Source organism: Haemorhous mexicanus, chromosome 28, assembly GCF_027477595.1.
Source record: "Haemorhous mexicanus isolate bHaeMex1 chromosome 28, bHaeMex1.pri, whole genome shotgun sequence".
In the NCBI taxonomy this organism is placed as follows: domain Eukaryota; kingdom Metazoa; phylum Chordata; class Aves; order Passeriformes; family Fringillidae; genus Haemorhous; species Haemorhous mexicanus.
Genome location: NC_082368.1, coordinates 1,338,537 through 1,359,573, shown reverse-complemented (window position 1 = coordinate 1,359,573; position 21,037 = coordinate 1,338,537). Strand labels below are relative to the sequence as shown.

The 21,037-nt window shown below is 49.6% G+C and overlaps 1 protein-coding gene across 6 annotated transcripts in view; it reads left to right on the top strand.

Moving 5' to 3' along the window:
* Positions 1–18,744, top strand: part of GPATCH8 (G-patch domain containing 8) — a 54,389-nt gene extending 35,645 nt beyond the window's left edge. For all 6 annotated transcript variants that reach the window (XM_059869475.1, XM_059869478.1, XM_059869479.1 and 3 more), the window contains 4 exons: positions 55–141; positions 4,309–4,452; positions 13,642–13,772; positions 14,117–18,744. In XM_059869475.1, coding sequence (XP_059725458.1) covers positions 55–141; positions 4,309–4,452; positions 13,642–13,772; positions 14,117–17,939 — 4,185 coding nt within the window. In that variant the 3' untranslated portion in view covers positions 17,940–18,744. The remainder of the gene's footprint in view (positions 1–54; positions 142–4,308; positions 4,453–13,641; positions 13,773–14,116) is intronic.
* Positions 18,745–21,037: the final 2,293 nt, after the last annotated feature.

Sequence of the window (21,037 nt, the reverse complement as noted above, 5' to 3'; positions counted from 1 at the left end):
GTGCAGTGTATTTATGGCCCAAATTGCATCTCTTTTCTGTTTTTTTTCAAACAGCTTGACTACGCCGAGGATGCCACAGAGCGGAGGCGAGTGCTGGAGGTGGAGAAGGAGGACACTGAGGAGCTGAGGCAGAAGTACAAGGTACAGAGAGAGGGGCATCAACGCCACTGTCTATGGGCTGGTTGGGAAAAGACCTCTTTGATGGGGCTGAATTCTCCTCATTCTGCTGCAGTGATTGATGGTGGTAGGAATTCACTGCTCTTGGGTTTGGTCATTGTGGAGATGATTTATATTTTAACACGTTGGTTATTCACTTCCTGGCATCAACCTTCCTGTTTGTTTGGCTGCTGAAGAGCCCCAAGACAGTAGCAGGGCTTTCTCCACGTGCTTTGCTCCTGTTCTGGAAGGAGCAGTCCTGGGGTGATCAGGACATTTCCTTGCCTACACCCAGGGCTGCCAGATTTTTGAGTGAGCCTGCCATGTCAGGACAAAACCTGCAGGTGGTAGAGGGGCAGTTACCAGCTGGGGGAGGAGAAGCTCTTTTGTTGTACTGAGTAAGGAGTGAGCAGTACATTGTGATGTTATTGCATAAATCCTGCTTGCTTTGGAAAGGTAGGACATGGCTCCAGCTTGGAGAAACTGATGGGCTGAAGCTCTTTGGAAGAATTGTTCAGGCAGCATTAAAAAAAAAGACAAATTCTGTATTCCTAAGTGATTTACAGAACCTGTGGGGTTATTTTGTAAGCCAGGGTCTGATAAAAATGAGCTGTGGTGTTGGGATTGAGCGTGACATGCAGGAGCATTTTGGATTAGCTGTAACCAGGTTCTCTGTGGAGACATGGTCTCTGCTCATCCTTTAATCCACTCTTCTGCTTCCCAGCCCTGCAGTCCATCAGCTCTGAGGAAAGCCCGCTTGTTCAATTGTCCAGAGATTTGGGGAGTACCAGGGTTAAGGAAAGGCCCAAGACATCCAAATGAAGTGTCAGTGTTGCATGAATTTTAATTATTTGAGAAATAATGGGAAAGTAGTTTCAATGCCATTAAAATTAAACATAACCTCGGCAAATCTAAAATTCCATTTCCCCAGTTGAACAGTTAATTCTTCAGGCAGTTTGTTCAGCTATGGAAATTTATAGCCTACTCTCCTCTTTTTTTTTTTTTTCTTTTTTTTTTTTTTTTTTTTTTTTTTTTTTTCTTTTTTTTTTTTTTTTTTCTTGAAACCTTGACTTGCTTGGTAAGTGAACTGCAGGTGTTTGAGTACCCAGGAGGGCTGTGGACTCCCCATCCTTGGGAAGGTTGGATGGAACCTGGTCTAGTGGGAGGTGTCCCTGCCCCTGGAGTGGGACTGGGTGAGCTTTAAGGTCCCTCCCAAGCAAAACCATTTTGTGATCCTGGAGTTCTTGGGGTTTACAATTATGTTTCCAAACGTAGCCCAACCTCTGTTGCTCTGAGACTCTTTTCTCTTCCTGCCCTCATCCAGCACAGGTTTTTTCAGGAGCTCTGGTGCAGTAGCAGTCTCTCCCAGCTCCGGTGGGTTTTTATAAGCTCAGTTCATCCTTATCCCTTTGCATTTTGGTATTAATCTGTTAAAAATCTCTGCAGTCGTTACTTTTTGCTGCTCCACAGGAGTCCATTATGTAAGTGCCGATGGCAGTGCATCCTGATCAGCCATTCAGGGAGCCTCAGAGAATTTCAGATAACTCTGCAGCCAATAAGTGTGCTTTAATTCCCTTCTTTTGTATAAATTCTGATCACTCAAATGGCTGGGTTTCATTGTTTAGCCACAGGATGCTTGCTCAAAAAAACCTACACATGGCACAGGAAGCTTGTCTGGGATTCAGAGGAACTTTCAGCGTCCGTGTTCTGTGGAGCTCACGCTGCTCTATTTTCCTTTCTTGTCTTCCTGGGGACCTGCCTCAGGCTCAAAACTCCAGATTTGTTGATGTTTTTATTTATTTTTTTTTTCCTTGTCAAGGGCATCTGGTAATAGATGGAAGCAGGAAGTTGCTTCCTTTTTTATGTAGAAGTGAACAGTGTTTGAAATTGAAAACAATCCCAAACATGAGCACTAACATTTTTTAGATTTTTTTTTCCTCTCCTTGGGTGTTGAATTTTTTTAGTATAAATTTTATATCATCTAAAACATGCTCAGTAATTTATTTTAATGCCATTTTGATGTGGTAACTAGGAGATAAACCATATTGCCTTGAACAAGATCTGAAATTCAAAGGAAAAACCTTTCAAAGTTTTCTGTCTTAAATGTTTGCTGCCTCCTCTTGCTGAGGAAGGAAGCTTCCCATAGGAGGTTTCTATTGAAGATAGAAAAAAAGATCCTTAAGTGCTTTTTCTCTAATGTTAGGCTGGGTTTTTTTATATAATTTCTCTTTATTCCAGTTGAAATGCCTATGGTTAATGGTTATATGGGGAGTGCTTCAGTGAGTGCAGTGGGCTTTGTGATGCAGCATTTGTAACTGATTTTGAGTCAAACCTTCCACCTCCTCAGGGTAAAACTTCCCCAGAGAGCTTGTGAAGAGTGGTGATGTTTTATTAATTCTTCTGGGAGGGTTGTAATTGATACAGCCTAGCAAGAGCTGCCTAGCCCTGAGGTTCCTGTGTCCCAGCATCAGGTGTGTCTCAGAGCCCCCCAGGTGTGCAGCAGCCCCGGGGACAGCACAGGCTCCTTCCATACCTGGATTTCCAGCCAGTGCAGCCACCTGGGAAATCCCAGTCCCAGATCTCAGTGCACATTCAAAAGCTGGAACAAAAGAGGGAAGGATGTGGCTGTTGCCCGGTGAGACACCTCATCTCTGCCTGAGCTTTGGTTTTCCACCTGTGCAGGTGTTCAGTTGTAGAAGGGGAAAGACCCTGTCATCACCCCAGGGCTGTCTCCCCTCCCTCCCTCCCTCCCATTAACTGCGGCTCCCTGTGCCCACTGCAGTGTGCTGAGCCCAGCCTGAGGGGCAGTTCTGCTCCTGGGAATATTTCACTGGAGTGGATTGGGCTCAGCAGGCTCTGAAGGGTAATTCCCAGCCAGAGCCATGTTTCTCCCTCCAGAGTTCAGGCAGCCAAGCCAAGATCAAACAGACATCTCTTAGCACTCAAAATGGAGCAGTGTCCGCTTTAGAGGTATAAAGGTCTGTTCCCAAGGCAGGGATGCTCCTAGGTTGATGCCAGTATGTCTTTGGATTAGCTCGAGGCTTTGAACCTCTCCTTAGAGCATAGCCAATCCAGGAGGCTCTCCTGAGGCAGAGCTGCCTCACCCCATCAGCACTGCAGGCCTTGTTTGATAGCAGTCGTCTTTTAGTGGTACTTCTGCTATGACCAGGGGGTGTTCAGTCCTTGTGGGGCCCTTCCAGCACACAGTATTCTGTGACTGTGGGTAACAAATAGCACTGAGGTCGGCAGCATTGCAAAGTTCTGGAATCCCATCTGTGAATTTGCAAAGGCTGCTCAGCTTGGTAGGCTGGGTTCAGTAAGGCCAAGTGCTGGGACCTGCATTTGGGTCACAGCAACCCCAAGGGAGGTTCCAGGTGGGGGCAAAATGACTGGAAAGCTGGACAGAACCTGGAGGTGCTGGTCAACAGAGGCTAGACATGAGCCCAGGTGGGCAAGAAGCCAGTGGCACCTGTTCCAAGACTGGGGTGGCAGCAGGACCAGGGCAGTGACTGTCCCCTGAGCTGGCACTGCTGAGGGACCTCAAGTGCTGTGTCCAGTTCTGGGCACCTCATGATAAGAAGGACCTGGAGGGGCTGGAGCGTGTCCAGGGCAGGGAACAGAGCTGGGAAGGGGCTGGAGCTCCAGGAGGGGCTGAGGGAGCTGGGAAGGGGCTCAGCCTGGAGCAAAGGAGGCTCAGGGGGGCCCTTGTGGCTCTGCACAACTCCTGCCAGGAGGGGACAGCTGGGGGGGTTGGGGTCTGCTCCAGGGAACAGGGACAGGAGCAGAGGGAACAGCCTCAGGCTGGGCCAGGGCAGACTCAGGATGGACACCAGGAGGAATTTCCCCATGGAAAGGGGGGTCAGGCCTTGGCAGGGGCTGCCCAGGGAGGTTTGGAATGCCCATTCTTGGTGGTGTCCAGGGAAGGCCTGGATGTGGCACTGAGTGCCCTGGGCTGGTGACAAGGTGGGCATTGGGCACAGGTTGGACCCAGTGATCTTGGAGGTATTTTCCAACCTCAGTGATCCTGTAATAAATATAATCAATGTACACTAAGTTTTTATGAAGCACTATTTTTCCTTAAAGGACTAACCCATCATCTTCTAGGCTATTCTACAGGATGCTTAACAGAAGCAATTTTTGTTAATTTTTCAGGATTATGTTGATAAAGAAAAGGCCATTGCCAAGGCTTTGGAAGACCTCAGAGCAAACTTCTACTGTGAACTTTGTGACAAGCAGTATCAGAAGCACCAAGAGTTTGACAACCACATAAACTCCTATGACCATGCTCACAAGCAGGTAACCAGTGGTAGACAGCACAGTTCATCCATTTGATGTTCATTGTGGTGCTCTTGTTTGTGGTTAATACCTGGAGTTTCCCTGGTGTATCTGTTTTCCCTACTGGTCCTGGAATAGGTGTCTTATGTCACTGGGTAAGATTTTTATGCCCATCATTCATTTAAGAACACAAAACAATGGAAGAACCTCAAGCCCCACTCCATGGTTGGCATCAAGGAGCCCCATATCTCAAAGACCCACGGGCAGAGATAAAGCTGTGCTGGTGTAAAACTGAGGAGAGTACACGTGGAGGTGGATGGTTCCCAGCTTGCTTTTAGCATTAGTACAGCTTTGGGGAGTGATGATTCCCCAGATTTTACTACCTGAGTCTGTGTTCTGTGGGGTTACTGAAAATGTACTAGGAAATAATGGGCTGTGTCAAAGGAATCCTAAGAAAGGAGCACATCCCAAATTCTGCCATACTCAAGAGAAGGTGGGTTCAGAGTGGAGCTGGCTTTTTTCCCAAGCTAGGGATGTACTGTAGTGTCTGCAGGGTGCTTCATGCTGCACAGTAAGTAATGGAAGTTCTTGCATTAGCCTGATCTGTTTGACCATTTAAGCTGCTAAATGAGATGTAACTGCACAGCAGATAGCAGTGTTGGGCTCCTCCAGGGCTGGAAGGGCTCAGAGGAGGGGTTTGATGTTTTTAGTCATAAATTCTAACAACACAATCATCAAAATGCTGGTAACTCGAGGAGGATGTGCTGTAGAGCTTGCAAAATAGCAGTGAAAACAGCTTAAAGACAAGAATGTGGCTGCAGAGTATGATTTTTGTTTGTGTGTATTAAGTGTAGAATATGGCAGAGAATCTGCTTTGAACTAAAGCAGTCTTGTCAGGAATTCTCATGGCAGGGCACTCGGGCTCTGTGAAGAGAAGTGGTTTGGTAGAATCAAGAGCAGAAATTCATTTATTCCCTTGGTTATTGGGCAAAGGGGTGGTTTTAGCCAAGCTCAGTTGTGAAATCTGAGAGCAGAGGACTTCCTTGGAAGGTCTCCATCAGTTTGCCTGAAACCCAGGTGCAGTGACCTGCATTTATCTGGGAGGTGGCAGGACGTGTTTGTGTCACACTCCTGGTGGGCTGACGCTGTGGGATTCTGTGAGCTGCTCCAGCCCTCGGTGACTAACGGGGCACTGATGAGAGCCTGGCCAGGCTCTGAGCTCTTCCAGCATCTGGAGATGCTGTGGAGGAGGAAACCAACCTGTGGAAAGCAGTAAAAAGGAGTCAGCAGGAGTGGCCTGAGAGAAAAATGTCTTGTGTGCACACAGGATGGGGTCATCTCATCAGGAGAAAGAATTTTGAGGTTGCTTGGTACTGCTGATTATTTTGAGAGGAACTATGTTCTTGGATAATTCCATCTATTGCAGTCACCTCAGGCAGGCTTTGGAGAAAATGAGCCTCCAAACTCTGGCTGCATCACCCAGCATTAATTTCTAGTTACAGAGGGATTTAAACAAAGAAGCAGTCATGCTTTGCTTAGGGAAAAAATTGCTTGTCCAGCTTTGTCGGGCTGAAATGTGTGTGACCCCGCTGGGTCAGCGTTCAGGGAGTGAACTTGAAACTCCCGAGACAGAAGGAAGTGAATTTGCATAAGGAACATTATCTCTGCTGTGCTCCCTCCTGCTCCAGGGAGGCTCATACCCAGCAGTCCAGTCTGAATTTTAAAATAGTTGAAAAATAAAACAAGCTGTGCTTTTGATATGTTGCACGTTGATGTTTTATAGTTTGTCTCTTTGGACAAGAAGGTGAGGTTGTAGAAAGGTGAGCCTAAAGTTTTTGAGGAAAAACATGAACTTTTCCCAAAAGTAGGCCATCAGTTGGCTTTCTTGGAAAGAAAGGCCATTACAGTATCTGAGTTACAACAACCCAGCTTGGTATACATCATCTGCAAGATTTTGTTGTCTCAGTGGTAATTTTTGAGTCAACAGAGCTTGTTTTTGCCTTTTTCTTGGCTCAGTTTCCACAGCATTTTTTGCTTTTAAGTATTTTTAGTTCCACATCCCGCTGACGTTGAAGTGTTTGGTTATCCCTCTGTGGCTCTGCAAGCATTAGGCTGTCCCTGTAAATAGATGTTCCATCCTCAGATCCCTTTCCACTCCCGAGTTATAAAGACACTGTCTTGTATTCCAGGAAGGAACTCGGGATTATTGCCCAACAGGGATGATAGGTAAGTGTATTGATCCCAACCGGATGAATTTTGGACCCACCAAAATTGTATCAACACCAAACAATTAAAGGGGAGGTTTATTCTCTTTACTTCCTGCCTGTGCTGGTTTCATAGACCATTTGGCTACATCTGAATCAACCTCAGCACCAAGTTTCTTCAAAAGACAGCATTTCCTTACCTGGGAAAAGATCCTTGCATTTATTCTCCCAAACCACTGGCATGTTTTAGGCATTGTGTTTGAAGTGTGCAGTGTTGTTCTGGAGCTGGTTTTAATTAGTTTGACACTTGATGAGAAGTGCAGCTGTTTCAAGGACCAGTCACCCTCTGGTCAGCACATGGCCTGTCCCTCTCAGGGCATTGCAGGCAGCTGGAGTGGGTGCAGGTGGCCCTGCAGGAGGGACAATAAGCTCAGTTCTCTCACACACCCTGCAGTGAGCAGCTGGAAAACGCTGATCTCACAACTTCTTGTACTGCTGCTGATGTCTTTAATGGTGGGGTTTTCTAGCTGTAGGATTTTCATCTTGAAGGCCTGGTAGGTTATGAAGGGCCCCACTCCTGATGATGCCCAGTCCTGACAGTCAGCAGAGTAATAATTAATAATAATTAACAGACGGAAGGTGGGAAATGTAGGAAGAAAACTTCTGCAGCTAAGAAGGAGCTTGGGTGGTAAAGCTGGACCCAGCATATATCCCTGGAAGTGTTCAGGGCCAGGTTGGACGGGACTTGGAGCAACCTGGGGATAGTGCAGAGTGTCCCTGCCCATGGCAGGGGGTGGAACAAGGTAATCTTTAGGATCTTTTCTAAGCCAACCCAGTCTGTGATTTTTGTGCTGCTCTCCTGCAGATCCACAATGTCCTGATCCTTGGGAGCTCCCATAGCCCTAGAACACTCTGGTCTCAGTGGGAATGTGTCCTTAAGGCATTATACCTGTGAGGGCTCCTTATTTACTTACTGGGGTTTTGACATTAAGATAAGGACCTCATGTTAGATTTGTGTGAAGAGGAGTGTGAGCTCCTTGTCTGGGTTGTGCCCAGTCTGTGTGTTCCTGTCAGACAAACCTAGATGTGCAGGGCCCAGCACCTGAAGCAGCCTGCAAGAGTTATGGTTGGAATTACCTTCTGTGTAAGTTATGTAGCATTTACAGTCAGCTTTTTCTGTGGGGGGTTTTTGACAATCCAAGAACTTGGAGAATCTCCCACCATCACCTCGTTCTGCTCATGTGCCTGCTGAGGGCTCGAGCTGTTTACTGAGTCACTGACCCAACAGAATCAAAACATTCCCCTTCTGCCTTGCCTGTGAAAAACAAACGTGTTCTGAGTGAACCTGTGCCAGGCTCCCTGGGACAGCACAAACCAGCATTGAAATGCAGATTTTATGTAGCTGTTTTTTCCCCTAAGTATGTGATGTTTTGGAGGTGTAGGTGATTAATTCTGCCTAGATTCTCTTTGTAAAAGGGCAAAGGGAGTGTATTCCATAAAGAAGTTCTTTGGCAAAGAGGGTGGAACTCAGAACTGAGGGTAGAGATGTGCAGTTCTCTTTGTGCCCTAAATAGCTGCATCTTTGCTTCTCATGCCAAGGGGGAGAGATCTGTTCAAGCACAATAAAATTACCAAGACAGTCACTTCTGGGGTTGAGGAATACTCTGAATGCAAACGCTGAACTTTGTGTTTTGGGGAGACTTGAGATTTCCAAAACCTTGGGCCTCCAAGGACAGGTTGAATGGAGAAGACTGAGGATGGACTCCCTGAGGTACTTGGTGTTACATGGCAGGTTCTTCTGCTCCAGAAATGCTTTGCCCTCAGAAGACTCACCAGTTATCAGTAAAGGGCTGCAAGAGACCTGGAGAGGGACTTTGGACAAGGGCATGGAGGGATGAAACAAAAGGGAATGGATTTAACTGAGAAGGGAGTAAGTTTGGGTTAGAGATGATGAGGAAATTCTCCCCAGTGAGGGTGGGCAGGCCCTGGCTCAGTGTGCCCAGAGCAGCTGGGGCTGCCCCTGGATCCCTGGCAGTGCCCAAGGCCAGGCTGGACATTGGGGCTTGGAGCTGCCTGGGACAGTAGGAGATGTCCCTGCCATGGCAGGGGTGGCACTGGGTGAGCCTTAAGGTTCCTTCCAACCCAACCCATTCTATATTTTTCTTAACCCACCTAGGAAAAATATTGATTCCTTTCAGGGAAGAAATTAAGATGAAATAAAACAGCATTTGCAAGCCATTTCCCCTCTGTTGTTTTCACTTCATTTATAAGCGTGCAAAGAATGTTGATGACCAAAGATAAGCCAGGCCTGTGTTCCCACTTCAGGAAAATGATCAAGGTTCCCATCCTTTGAGCTTCTGTTTCATGGTGTCGTTCACTCCCAAAAGCAGACATCAAAAGTTCAGAAAGCAAGAAATCTGCTGGCACAGAATGAAAAGTACATTATTATTATTTTATTTCATGTGGGTTGGCAGAGAGACATGAGGACAATGGCAAGGGAGGAGGGGGCTCTGATGTCATGGGTGCTGCCTCCTGCCTCGAGCCCCAGAGGTGGATCTGCTTTGACCCATCTCAGTGTGAGGTTTGGCATGAAAATCTCACATCTTCACATCTGGTGACAGTGCTTTTGTCTTGTGAGAATAAAAGGGGCTCTTTCTGCTCTGCACTTTTAGGCAAAGAATGTCTCTCAGTGGGCCTCAGTTCAGGGATGCTGTGTGGCTTTGTCAGCTTAAACGGAGAAAATCCATTTGCTGCTGGTCCTGAGCCAGTAAAGTTCTGCACCCCAGCTGGGTTCTGGGGAAGTCATACCTGGTACCATCTCAGCAGAATCTGGGGTGTGCTGAGTTTTCTCATGGCCCTGAGGCTGCCAGAGCTCCAGGAGTGCTTGGACAGTGCTCCCAGAGTGGGATTGTTGGGCTGTCTGTGCAGGGCCAGGGGTGGGACTGGATGATCCTTGGGGGTTCCTTCCTACTTAGGACATTCTGTCATGATCCAGTGATTTTCCTGTTGCAGCAGTTCCTGATTCCTGCTCGCCCCCGTGGATTTCCCCCCTTTGCTGAGCCTGGGATGGGCAGTGCTGTGGTGCAGTTGGTTTAAGCTGATTTGTGAGAATTGGAAGATACTGGTCGTGTTTGCCAGTCTGGCCTCTCCTGAGGCATGTGGGGATTGGGAGATAATCCAGCACTGTGGCCTCTCTGTGCTGCAGAGCAGAGGTAGCTGCAGATTTGATACCAAACCTGCTCTTTAAGAACTTGATTTGCAATCTTGTGGAAATGCAGAGACAAGTTTGGAATTTTGTTAGAAACAAGGCTGGAAATTTAAAATACAATTCTTTGTTCCAAAGCTGAGGGGGGTGGCAGCTATTAATAGGCCCCAGGAAGGCTGGAGTTGGTGAACTACTGCCTACAGCATGTGGAAATCTGGAGAAATTTTATGTAAGTGCTGGTGATTTGTGTCACTGCTGGTCACTGCAGTGTAGCCCTTCTGACAGCTGAAGTAATAAACCAGCAGAATATTCCTTGGCTTTATGGTCCCCAGGATCCTGCAGTTTGAAAGGATGTTGCTGCTTGGATAAACTGCTGTTTGCTCAGAAAACACACTGCCCAGGGAGAAAAAAAATGCCCCTTAATTTTGAAATCTTGTAATAGCATGAAGTATGTGTTTGATTTAATACAGGTTTGGCTCTAATCCTGTTGAAAAAAATCATTGTCTTGCTAAGCACAATGGGAAGACTTTAAAAAGGAGGATTCACCCCAAAAGTATGAGTTCCCAGGCTCCTTGTGGAGGGGAGAAGTTCTCCTGATGATGGTTGAGTGGCTGTGTTAAATCCTTGTTGGAATTTCTCCATTGCTGTGGAAGGGGAGTTCCATGCACCTCCAGCCTCACTCACTCCCACACATATGGTGTGGTCCAAAAAGTCATTTAGAGGTTTTTGGGGGATTAGAATAACACTCTCCTCAGGATTAGATGGAAATTTCTTTAGTGTAAGCTGAGCTTAAATATCTGTTTAGTTCAAGTGATTTCCTGGGCAGGCTGAGACCTGGAAAGTGTGTGAGCAGCATTTCAGTGTTCCACATGCTCCCTTCAGCCAGTGAAATTGTCTTTGGATTGCTCCTTCCTGGTCAGGACTGGGGAGCAGGGTGGGCATGGCTGTAGTGAACTGGTTATCCACTCTGAGGGGATAAATCACTGGATTCAGTGACATACTTGACACAGTGAGGGGAGAGTTACAGGTTATTTTGAAAAGTTCTGGGTATTTTTCATTCCAGCAGCAGGTTGTTCTTACAGATGAGCAGTGTGGGCTCCTGTTTTCCCCCCTTTCCCTCCCTCAGGATGCATTTAGGGAAGGTAATGTAGTCCAACCAGGTCTCTTGCACACCTGGAGTCATTTCTGATGATGGGTCTGTTGGTTTAGGTCAGTCTAAGAAGCTGAGCTGTGTTCTGTTCAGTATTTTGCCTTTCCAAAGAGCTGGCACGGTGCATTTGTGAGCTTTCCTATCCTGTACTTCTTCAGCAAGACTCTTTTTCCTCCTGACTCCTGTGTGACAAAAAGAAACTCAGCCTTGAGATCTCTTGGTCCTTTGAGAATCAGACCAACTCTTCCCCAGTTTTGGAAGTACCAAATTCTCTGCAGTCTTGACACCAGGGCCAGTGGTTTGTCAGCCTAAAGGGCCCAGGTTTGGGTGCAGCTGTGAGTTGCTCTGGTGCATATTCTGGATTACAGTGCTTTGGGGTGGTTCATTTGTTTCACACCTGTGAATTTGAAGTGCTGAGAGTGGGAAGTTTGGGGGAGCAGAGACACACAAAGGTCAGCATTTAATAATGAGCATTTAATTCTGTCTGCATTCAGATTGCCATGTAATGGAGGCAGGAGAGCCTGGGGGCAGCTGCATGTTCCCAACAGTTCTGAGCCCAGCTTTTGTCCTGGGGGATGATCAGGACCGTGCCTGGGGGCACAGGGGGCTCTGAGTGTGCCATTGCACCTTCCTCTCGAGAGGGAAAGGTCACAGTTCATGTCTAGTGTAAATAGCTGGGTCATACTTTTTTCCAAATGGGTGAGTGATCTCGAGACTTGGCATCAGCCCCCATGAAATAGTTTTGTCAGCTGTTGGTGGCTGTAACTTCCCAGAGCATTTCAGACACACTTTCAAAATCAGCATGAAAAAGCTGATAGCATTGCCTGGTCCATCTTTTTTTTTTTTTTTTTTCCTTCCTCTTGGAAAAAAATTTCCTCCTCAACATTTAACATACACCACAAAACCCTTGAGCCCTTTACTTGTCCTGGTGAAAGTAGCTCTGCTGTTCCAGGTGGGATCATGGCTGTGTCCGTGCGTGTCCGTATGTGTCCCGTGCTGCAGACCCCGGCTCCTCCCGTGCCCCTGCTCTGTAGAGTAGCTGGCACACTCCCCCAAAGCTCTCTAGTCATGCTTGCTTGTTGTTGGTTTTTTTTTTTTTTCCCTCTCCTCCACTCTTGTTATATTTTTACTTTCTTTTTTTCTTTGTGATGTGACGTTTTCAGCTGATGTATTGAAAGCAAACCCTTCTAATTTGGGAGTCCAGATCACAAGAGTGAGTTTCTGCTGTGTCTGTAGTTGTATCTTTTTTGTGTGTCCTCCCCTCTGATTTTGGTAACAATCAACCGCATTTAGTAAATACAATTAGGTAAGAGAATCCTCTGTCTTGTCCAATCTCTCCCTTTTTCACAAAGCAATGTTCTCTTTACATTGGGCCAGCTTAATTCCTCTAATTTGAGCTTTGGGTTGGCTTCCAGATCCACTGTTTCTGTGTGTGGCAGTCTGACTCTGCTCCAGGAAAGAGGCAGAGTCAGCCAGCCAGAAGTATTTAGAATTCACCAGTGATTTGTACATCCTGTACAAGAATTGTTCCAAAGTGACTCCTGCTCTGAGTCTCGTTAGTCTCCCAGGCCCTGCATGAAATGCCTGAAAAACATGAAACTTCTTCCAAAAGCTGAGTACAGGATGCATTCTGGAACTGGGCCCTTTGAAAGGGTTTTGAATTGTGCACTTAAAAAAAACAATCCCTTTAGGATGGTAGAGATCTGTCTTTGTTGCTTTCTCTTGCTTAAACTTCTGTAGAGCACTCTAAAAAAATGTTGTGAATATCCACATATATTCCAAGAAAAACCAGCAGCCTCTTCTCCTAGTGCTGTGAGACAAGGACTTTCCAAAATGTTCTGAAGTCTTGGATGTTTATTTTCTATTAGAATTGGCTACCTAGACTTCCTCAGTGATAACAGGATGTTCGAAATTCCTTGGGATTGGGTTTGCTCCCTCAGGATAAGATTTCTGGGGAACTTGGTGCTTCTGCCCCCCCCCCCCCCCCCCCCCCCAAAAGTATTCAACCCCAAGAGACCCTCCTGCCTTTAGAGCAGTTTGTTTCTTGACCCTCTCAGAACTACTGTCAGGAAAACAAGTAACTGGTTGTGGTGTATGTTGTACTCTGGGTTTGCTTATGAAATCATTTGCATGGGATTTTTGGCTCCTTCTCCAATGTAATGGTACATTGCTTTTGTCAGATGTCATTCCTGGGTAGCTCTGGCACCAGCTAATCCCTCCTGTCCTTTGGCCCATGCTTTTGACTCATGTCATGCACTCTTTGTCAAGTACATCTGCACGCTGCAAGAGCAGCAAAGTAAACAATCCTTCTTCTTTTCCCCTTTTCCTTCCAGAATTTGCTTGTTGCTTTGAAATCAGCTTTGTTGTCCATGCTAAAGAAAACCAGTAGTGTTGATTGGAAAGGGGTATACACAGAGCTTGAAGTCATAGCCAAAAGTGACCACCAGTTGTCTTTTCCTTCAGCTGCTGGGAGGATGGCAGTGTGCTCCGTGGGGTTTGTTGAGCTAAGATGGTGTTGCTCCATCCTGGCTCAAGAAATGTCCCTGGGGAGGGGCTTGACACAGCAATTTCCAGTGGTACAGCAAAGAGCTGCTCTTGGACAAACCACGAACAGCTTTGATCTGACCCATCCCTGCTTTCTTTTGCCTCAGAGGTTGAAAGATCTCAAGCAAAGGGAATTTGCTCGCAATGTCTCATCGAGATCCCGGAAAGATGAGAGGAAGCAGGAGAAAGCCCTGCGGCGCCTGCACGAGCTGGCTGAGCAGAGGAGGCAGCCTGAGTGGTGAGTCTGGGTGGTCCCAGCACCCCTGGGCTGGGCTGGCATTCCTGCTCTGGGATACTGCACAGGCTTTGTGGGCAAAGCTTCACACTGGTGTGCTTTTGGTAGGAGTGAATTCACTAAACTGATCATGCAGAGCATCCCCAAATTGCTTTATCCAGCAATAAATTTTCTTCAGTAATTTACTGTTATGAAAAACTTTGAGTGGCTGTATATTGGTATTTTAATGCGTTTGTCTGGGTGCAAGAGCACTTGAGCTGTGTAAGATAGTCTCCACTGAGGGATGGATCCTCCTGCAGAGGGACAGGGATACCAGTAAGCTGTGTTTTCTCTCTCCCCTGTTCCAGTGCTCCTGGAAGTGGGCCCATGTTCAGGACCACCACAGTGGCTGTGGATGAGGAAGGTGGAGACGACGACGATTCCGCAGCTAACAGCGGCTCCTTTGTCCAGACCAGCTCCGGCCAGGCCACAGAGATGACCACGGACAGAGGCTTCCTGAACACTGGACAAGGCACTGTGATGCCAGGCCAGACATCACAGGGGGCACAGGCCATCAGCTTTGGCATTAAGAGCTCCCTGGGAACTCCGCTACAGAAGATTGGGGTGTCCTTTTCCTTTGCCAAGAAGACCCCAGTGAAGCTGGAGACCATCGCTTCTGTTTTCAAGGACCACGTGGACGAGTCCAGTTCTGCAGATGGGGCAAAAGGTGATGAGAGGGGGTCCTCAGAAGCTGGCAGCCTGCAGAAGTCTGGGGAGGGTGAAGGCACCAATAATTCTGATGGCAAGGGGGAGGACGATGACCAGCACGACAAGGACAGCGGGGCTCTGGCCAGCACCTTATCCAAACTGAAGAAGATGAGGCGAGAAGATGGACCAACGGCTGTGGAACCAGAATATTACCACTACATCCCCCCAGCCCACTGTAAAGTAAAGCCCAACTTTCAATTCCTGCTTTTCATGAAGGCTACTGAGCAAACGGAAGCGGAAAATGTGAACAAAAAAAATGCACACGAAGTGAAAAAGGGGAGTTCCCCCAAACCCAAACCCAGCAAGCACACGGAAAAGGCAGCCGAGAGCACGGGGCAGCAGAAGGAGCAGAGTACTACTGAAACTGCAGCTCAGCAGGGCAAAACAGAACGAAAAGATATCCCAGAGAATGAAAACACACAGGAGAGCAAGCACCTTCCAGAGAGCAATCCCCCCGAAACAGACACTGCTAAAGAAGCTCCTCCTCCTGCCTCGGGCTGCAGAGATGGCTCTGAGGGACCAAAGCACCCCACAGGACCTTTTTTCCCTGTTCTGAGTAAGGACGAGAGCACTACACTGCAGTGGCCTTCAGAGCTGCTCATCTTCACCAAAGCTGAGCCCTCTGTGTCCTACAGCTGCAACCCCCTGTACTTCGACTTCAAGCTCTCCCGTAACAAGGATGCAAAAGGCAAAGGGGCAGAGAAATCCAAGGATCCAGGGGGGCTTTGTAAAGACAATGCTCAGAGCACAGAACCTGGTGAGGTGAGCAAAGCCAAGGAGGCTGAAAGTGTAGAGAACAGTTCTGCTCAAAAAATGGAAAACAAATCCCAGAGCAAGCAGGAGTCCGGTCTGGGAAACATCAGTAAGGGAGAGGGGGAGGACAGCAGTAAGAGTGTAACGGGTAAGAGTAAATCTGGAAGGTCCCATAAACACAAAAAGAAAAAGAAGCACAAAAAGTCCAGCAGACACAAGCGCAAACACAAGGAGGAAGCTGAGGAGAAGGCCCGGAAAGCTGAGTTGGGGGAAGAGAAACCCAAGAAACGGAAAAGGCACAGGCACAGAAAAGGTAAATCCTCCCTTTCGACGGAGTCAGACCGGGCGCTGAAACCTGAACTATCTGAAGACTGCAGCCATTTCCAGAAGAAAAAGCGATGCTCCCAGGAGTCCCAGAGGAAATCCCTGTCTGCTGAGGAGGGAAGCAGCAGTAAAAAAGAGGATGGGAGTAACTCCTGCCAAGAGCACGGCAGCAAAAGACACAAGGCTGAGCTGCAGCAGGTGCCTGGTGCGAGGAGGCGCTGCCCAGCTCTGTCCCAGGCCCGGAGCAGCTGCCGGAGCCGGCAGAGCAGCGGCGACGACGACAGTGATGAGGGCTCCCCTGGCAAGCACTGCCACCAGAAGTCCCCGTCGCAGTACAGCGATGACTACGACTCGGGCAGCGAGCACTCGCGCAGCCGCTCCCGCTCGGGCCGCAGGCACTCCACGCACAGGTCCTACTCCAGCAGCTCGGATGCATCTTCGGGGCACAGCCGCTACAGCCGCCACAGGAGCTACTCGGACGACAGCTACAGCGACTACAGTGACCGCTCCCGCTGCCGCTCCAAGCGCTCCCAGGACTCGGAGGATGACTCCGACTACAACGGCTCAAACCACCGCTCGAAGCGGCGCAAATACTCCTCGTCAGAAGATGACTACAGCTCGAGCAGGAGCAGGTCCAGGAGTCGGAGCAGGAGCCGAACCCACCCTCGAGGCAGGTCGAGATCGAGGAGCCGGGGCAGGAGCCTCAGCAGCAGCTGCAGCCGCAGTCGGAGCAAGAGGAGGAGCCGCAGTGTGACAGGCCGCAGCTGGAAGCGCAGCCGCAGCTACAGCCGGGACCGCAGCCGCAGCACCCGCAGCCACTCGCAGAGGTCCCTGTCACGGAAGGGCTCGCGGGGCCACGAGAGCCCTGAGGAGAGAAGGTCTGGCAGAAGAGACTTCATTAGGTCCAAGATCTATCGCTCCCAGTCTCCTCACTATTTCCGAACAGGCCGAGGTGAAGGGGCGCTGCCGAAGAAGGAGGATGGCAAAGGAGAGGATCTGAAAGGATCTAGCTCCCTGTCCCAGAACAGCAGCAGCTCTGGCACGGGGCGGGCTTTGGAAGGGGACTGCAGTCCTGAGGAGAGGAACTCCGTCACCGCAAAGCTGCTCTTGGAAAAGGTGCAGTCCAGGAAGGTTGAGAAGAAGCCCTGCATCACTGACGAGGTGCTGTCAGGGACAAGCAAAGTGGGCATAAAGCTCAAAGATCCTCCCCAGGGCTACTTTGGCCCCAAACTGCCTCCTTCCTTAGGCAACAAACCAGTTCTGCCCTTAATTGGGAAGTTGCCAACCATTCGGAAACCAAACTCCAAAAGATACGAGGAGTCTGGCTTGGAGATGGGCGAGGAGCAGGAGCTGTCAGATGCTGAGGATGGTTCCCAAGATATGGAGGAGGGTCAGTTGCCCAGCCAGTCTGTCCTGGAAGATGTGGTGATGGTAATTCAGGACAAGCCTCTGGATGAGCAGAAACGTGATGAAGCCTCTGTGGAGATGCCATCCCTTCCCATGGACAGGCCGGCGCTCCCTGAGTGCTTTGGCTCCGGAGATCTGGTCATGCCACACAACTTCCTCTCGGATCCAAGCGATGGTGACAGGCTGGAGCCTATGGATGGAGGCAACCAGCCAGTCCCAGTGGAAACAAGTTTGATGCCCTTAGTTCCAGATGTTGAGCACTTTCCTGGCTACGTGCCTCAGAGCGGGGAGCCGAGCATGGAAGGAGATCGCGAGGGGGGAGAAGATTCCTCTCTAGCCCCACTGGAGAGCCAGCCCATCACCTTCACGCCCGAGGAGATGGAGAAGTACAGCAAGCTGCAGCAGGCCGCCCAGCAGCACATCCAGCAGCAGCTGCTGGCCAAGCAAGTGAAGGCCTTCCCCACCTCGGCCACCCTGGCACCGGCCGCACCCACGCTCCAGCCCATCCACATCCAGCAGCCAGCGGCGGCCTCGGCCACGTCCATCACGACGGTGCAGCACGCCATCCTGCAGCACCACGCCGCCGCTGCCGCCGCCGCCATCGGCATTCACCCCCACCCGCACCCGCAGCCCCTCGCTCAGGTCCACCACATCCCCCAGCCGCACCTGACACCCATTTCCTTGTCCCACCTGACCCACTCGATTATTCCGGGGCACCCCGCCACATTCCTGGCCAGCCACCCCATCCACATCATTCCGGCGTCCGCCATCCACCCGGGCCCCTTCACCTTCCACCCTGTCCCTCATGCTCTCTACCCGACCCTCCTGGCTCCAAGGCCAGCAGCCGCTGCTGCTGCCACGGCCCTGCACCTCCACCCCCTGCTGCACCCCATTTTCTCAGGACAGGACTTGCAGCATCCACCCAGCCATGGCACATGAAGGACAAAATGAAGGAACCACGGAGGAAGGAGAATATTTGGTGTTTTGGGAAGGGGTTGAAGTCGAGCCAGCGGGCAGGTGAGGCCTGAGCATTTCCTTTCACTCTTGAGCAGCCAAAGAAGCCAGGGGCTCGAGGGCTGGGCAGTTGGCTGTGTCCCAAGGAAGTCTCGCTCCAACTCCTCTGTGCACGCAGCAGCACCAATCCAGAAGAACCATTTCACCTTTAGAACAGCAAGACACTTGGAAAGGCTTTTTTTCCCCCTGGATTCTTACACTTGGTCATCTTCCTTCTGCCACCTTGTATATGATAAATGAGGTTTCATACACACTAATAGGATCTCTCAAAATCCTTTTAATGAGGTCATCTAATTAAAATAGCATGATTGAATCTGGCTTGTAATTGGTGATGGAACATCGGGAGCTGCCAGCTGCAGAGGAGCTGGAGGCCTCAGCTTTCAGGCATTGCAGGAGGTTCCTTGGCCCTTGTCTCTGCAGACGTGGGCTTTTCTTGGTGTGAGCAGCAAAGGTGGAAGTAAGAGCTTAGTGTAAAGAGGAGGAGGAGCTCAGTGTGTGTGCCCAGAGCTCCCTTCCTTCCCCATCCCGCATCCACATTCTCCTGCGCCAGGACCATGCCTGGATATCCCAGACTGGAGAGAGGTTCTGGGGTTGGGTTTCCAGTCTGGGCTTTGACCACTCTTCTCCTGAAAGGGAGAAAAAAATCACTTTGAATTCCATCTTCTGTGGGGTTGGGAAAGAGGCACGAGGATGGGAGAGAGAAGGAAAATCCTGGTAGGAATTGAAGCAATACAGAGGACGGGGGAGCGCGGCCTGGATGTAAAACGTGTTCTTTCCTCTGTAACACTGATGGTTTCCTTATTAATTTATAGGATTTTTTTTTAATGTAAAGAATTGCACTGAATTCTGTAAACAAAGATGCTGCTTTTTGTAGCTCCTATCAAAGGTTACATTTGTAGTATATCGCAATAATATTTTTTACAGCCAGTTCTTAGTGGTACTTGTTCTGGTGGCTTCTGTGTAAATATGTTTGCCGTAGGTGACCCAAGACACTTGTAAAGGTTCAATTTATAGTTTCAGCTAGATGCAGAACAGCTAAGCATGTATATTTTATCAAGCTCATGTATTTTTGAAGTTTTTATGTAGTATAAAATGTAAAAACAAACAAAAAAAAATCTTCATTTAGAATTTTGCAAAAGAAAAAAATCAACAGGTGAGACTTGGGCGAGGTGAGGGGTGTGGGGGTAGCAGTGACTCTGGCAGGTTCTGTGTTCCTCCCTGCCATAGGAATGGGCACTGGAGCAGCCTGGGGAGCAGCAGGAATTCAGGGTGCTCCCAGAGAATAGGAGCCCTTTTTTTTTCCTTTCCTTTTCCTCCACTTTGGAAGCAGTAATGTGCAGACCCTGCTCTTGCAGGAGGAGCCTTGGGACTGTTCCCATCCCACACAAAGGGTTACCCTAGCTTAGTCCATAAGGGATTTCCCAGTTCTCCCAGCATCACCTAGCTCAGGTGAGACTGCTGGTGGGAGCTTCCCCACCCCAGTGCAGGGGATGTCCCCTCCACTGCTGTCCCCACTCACAGGCCACTGCAGGTGTCACAGCCCTTGGGCCACCACCGCTGGAGGGAGGGATTTCAGAGCAGTGTGGGGATGTGGTAACATCCCTGTCCCATTCCCCATCCTCATCCTCTTCCCTGTCCCTTCCTGGAGTGCAGCACGAGGTCAGGCAGTCGAAGGATCAAAACCCCCTGAGCTCCCTCACCGTGTAAATGAGAAATTGGAGCAGGTCAGAGTGACAGCAGTCACAAAAAAGGGACTCAATTTCCTGTAAATACCAGACAATTCAGTGTTACTGTCAGCTGAGCTTCATAGGGCCCATCTGTGCCCTGGCCCCACTGCACTGTGGGCAGGGATTGTTTTTGGACTTCTGGATAGCGCTAAAATAATTAACCTGTCATTACTTACAAGCATAAACAGACTGTATTTAACTTTGTCACATAAGATATATATATATAAATATATATATATGCTGTAAAATGAGGGAAAAAAACCTTTCTAATAAACCAATGATTTGTGGAAAAAGAGATGTGATGCTGTGTGGTGGTGGCGAGCAGCTGTGCAGAGCACCAACCTCTTTTCCTAACCAAAGCCCTGGTTTGTTTAAAGGAAAAAATCTACCCCTCTGCATGCCAACAGGCTCGGGGTCCAAGGTGCCACCTGCCGTTGCCTGGCGTTGGCCCTGGGAGGAGGTGGCTGATGAGGGATGGTACAGCGGTGCTGAAAGAAACAGGAAATGAAGCAATTGGACAGAAAGGATTATAATTGCCCTCAGGGGATCTGGTGTGGGCTCCAGCTGGGTTCAAATGCTGCGGAAAGCTGGAGACGAGACCCCCCAAGGAGGAGCAGCTGCCCCTGAGTCCGGTGTCCTCCTCTCCCGGGGCGCGAAGCTGCTTCGGCTCAGTTAAAGCCTTCCCACCCCTCGGAGCTGTGCCGCGGCTTTGGGCAAATCCCGCTCTCTTCCAGCCGCAGCTGCTCCGCAGCGCTGGAGCAGACCCCGCTCCGGGGACTGTGTCCCCCGTCAGGGGCCAAGGTGCCCTGCAGGGACCCCCCTGTGCCCCCCAAAACCCCCCGAGTCCCTGTCCTGGCCTGCTTCCCACCTGCAGCTTCAGAGACGAGGAGAAAAGCCCTGTTTCACACGGGCTGGCTCCCAGGGAGCTGCTCCGGGGCCTCTCCCGGCCCCGGGTGCTGGGTTGGCACAAGGAGCCCCCGGAGATCTCGGGCAGTCTGACTGTCCTTAATTAAAAAGAGTTTAAATTAATTCTGCAGGTGGGTTCAGAGCTGACGCCGCTGTCCGGGCAGGGCTGAGCCCCGTGGCTGCCTCAGGCCTGGCTGCGGGCACAGGGGACAGGGACAAGGACACGCCTTGTTCACTTGGCCGTGGGCTGTGCCCACCTTGTCCCCGGTCCCTTGTCAGAGCCATTGCCCTGCACGGCGCTGCTGCTGCCTCTGCCCTGGCAGGGTTTGGGGCGTCCCTGCCCTGGGGAAGGGGACACTGTGGGGGGGTAGATGCCCAGTGCGGGCGGGC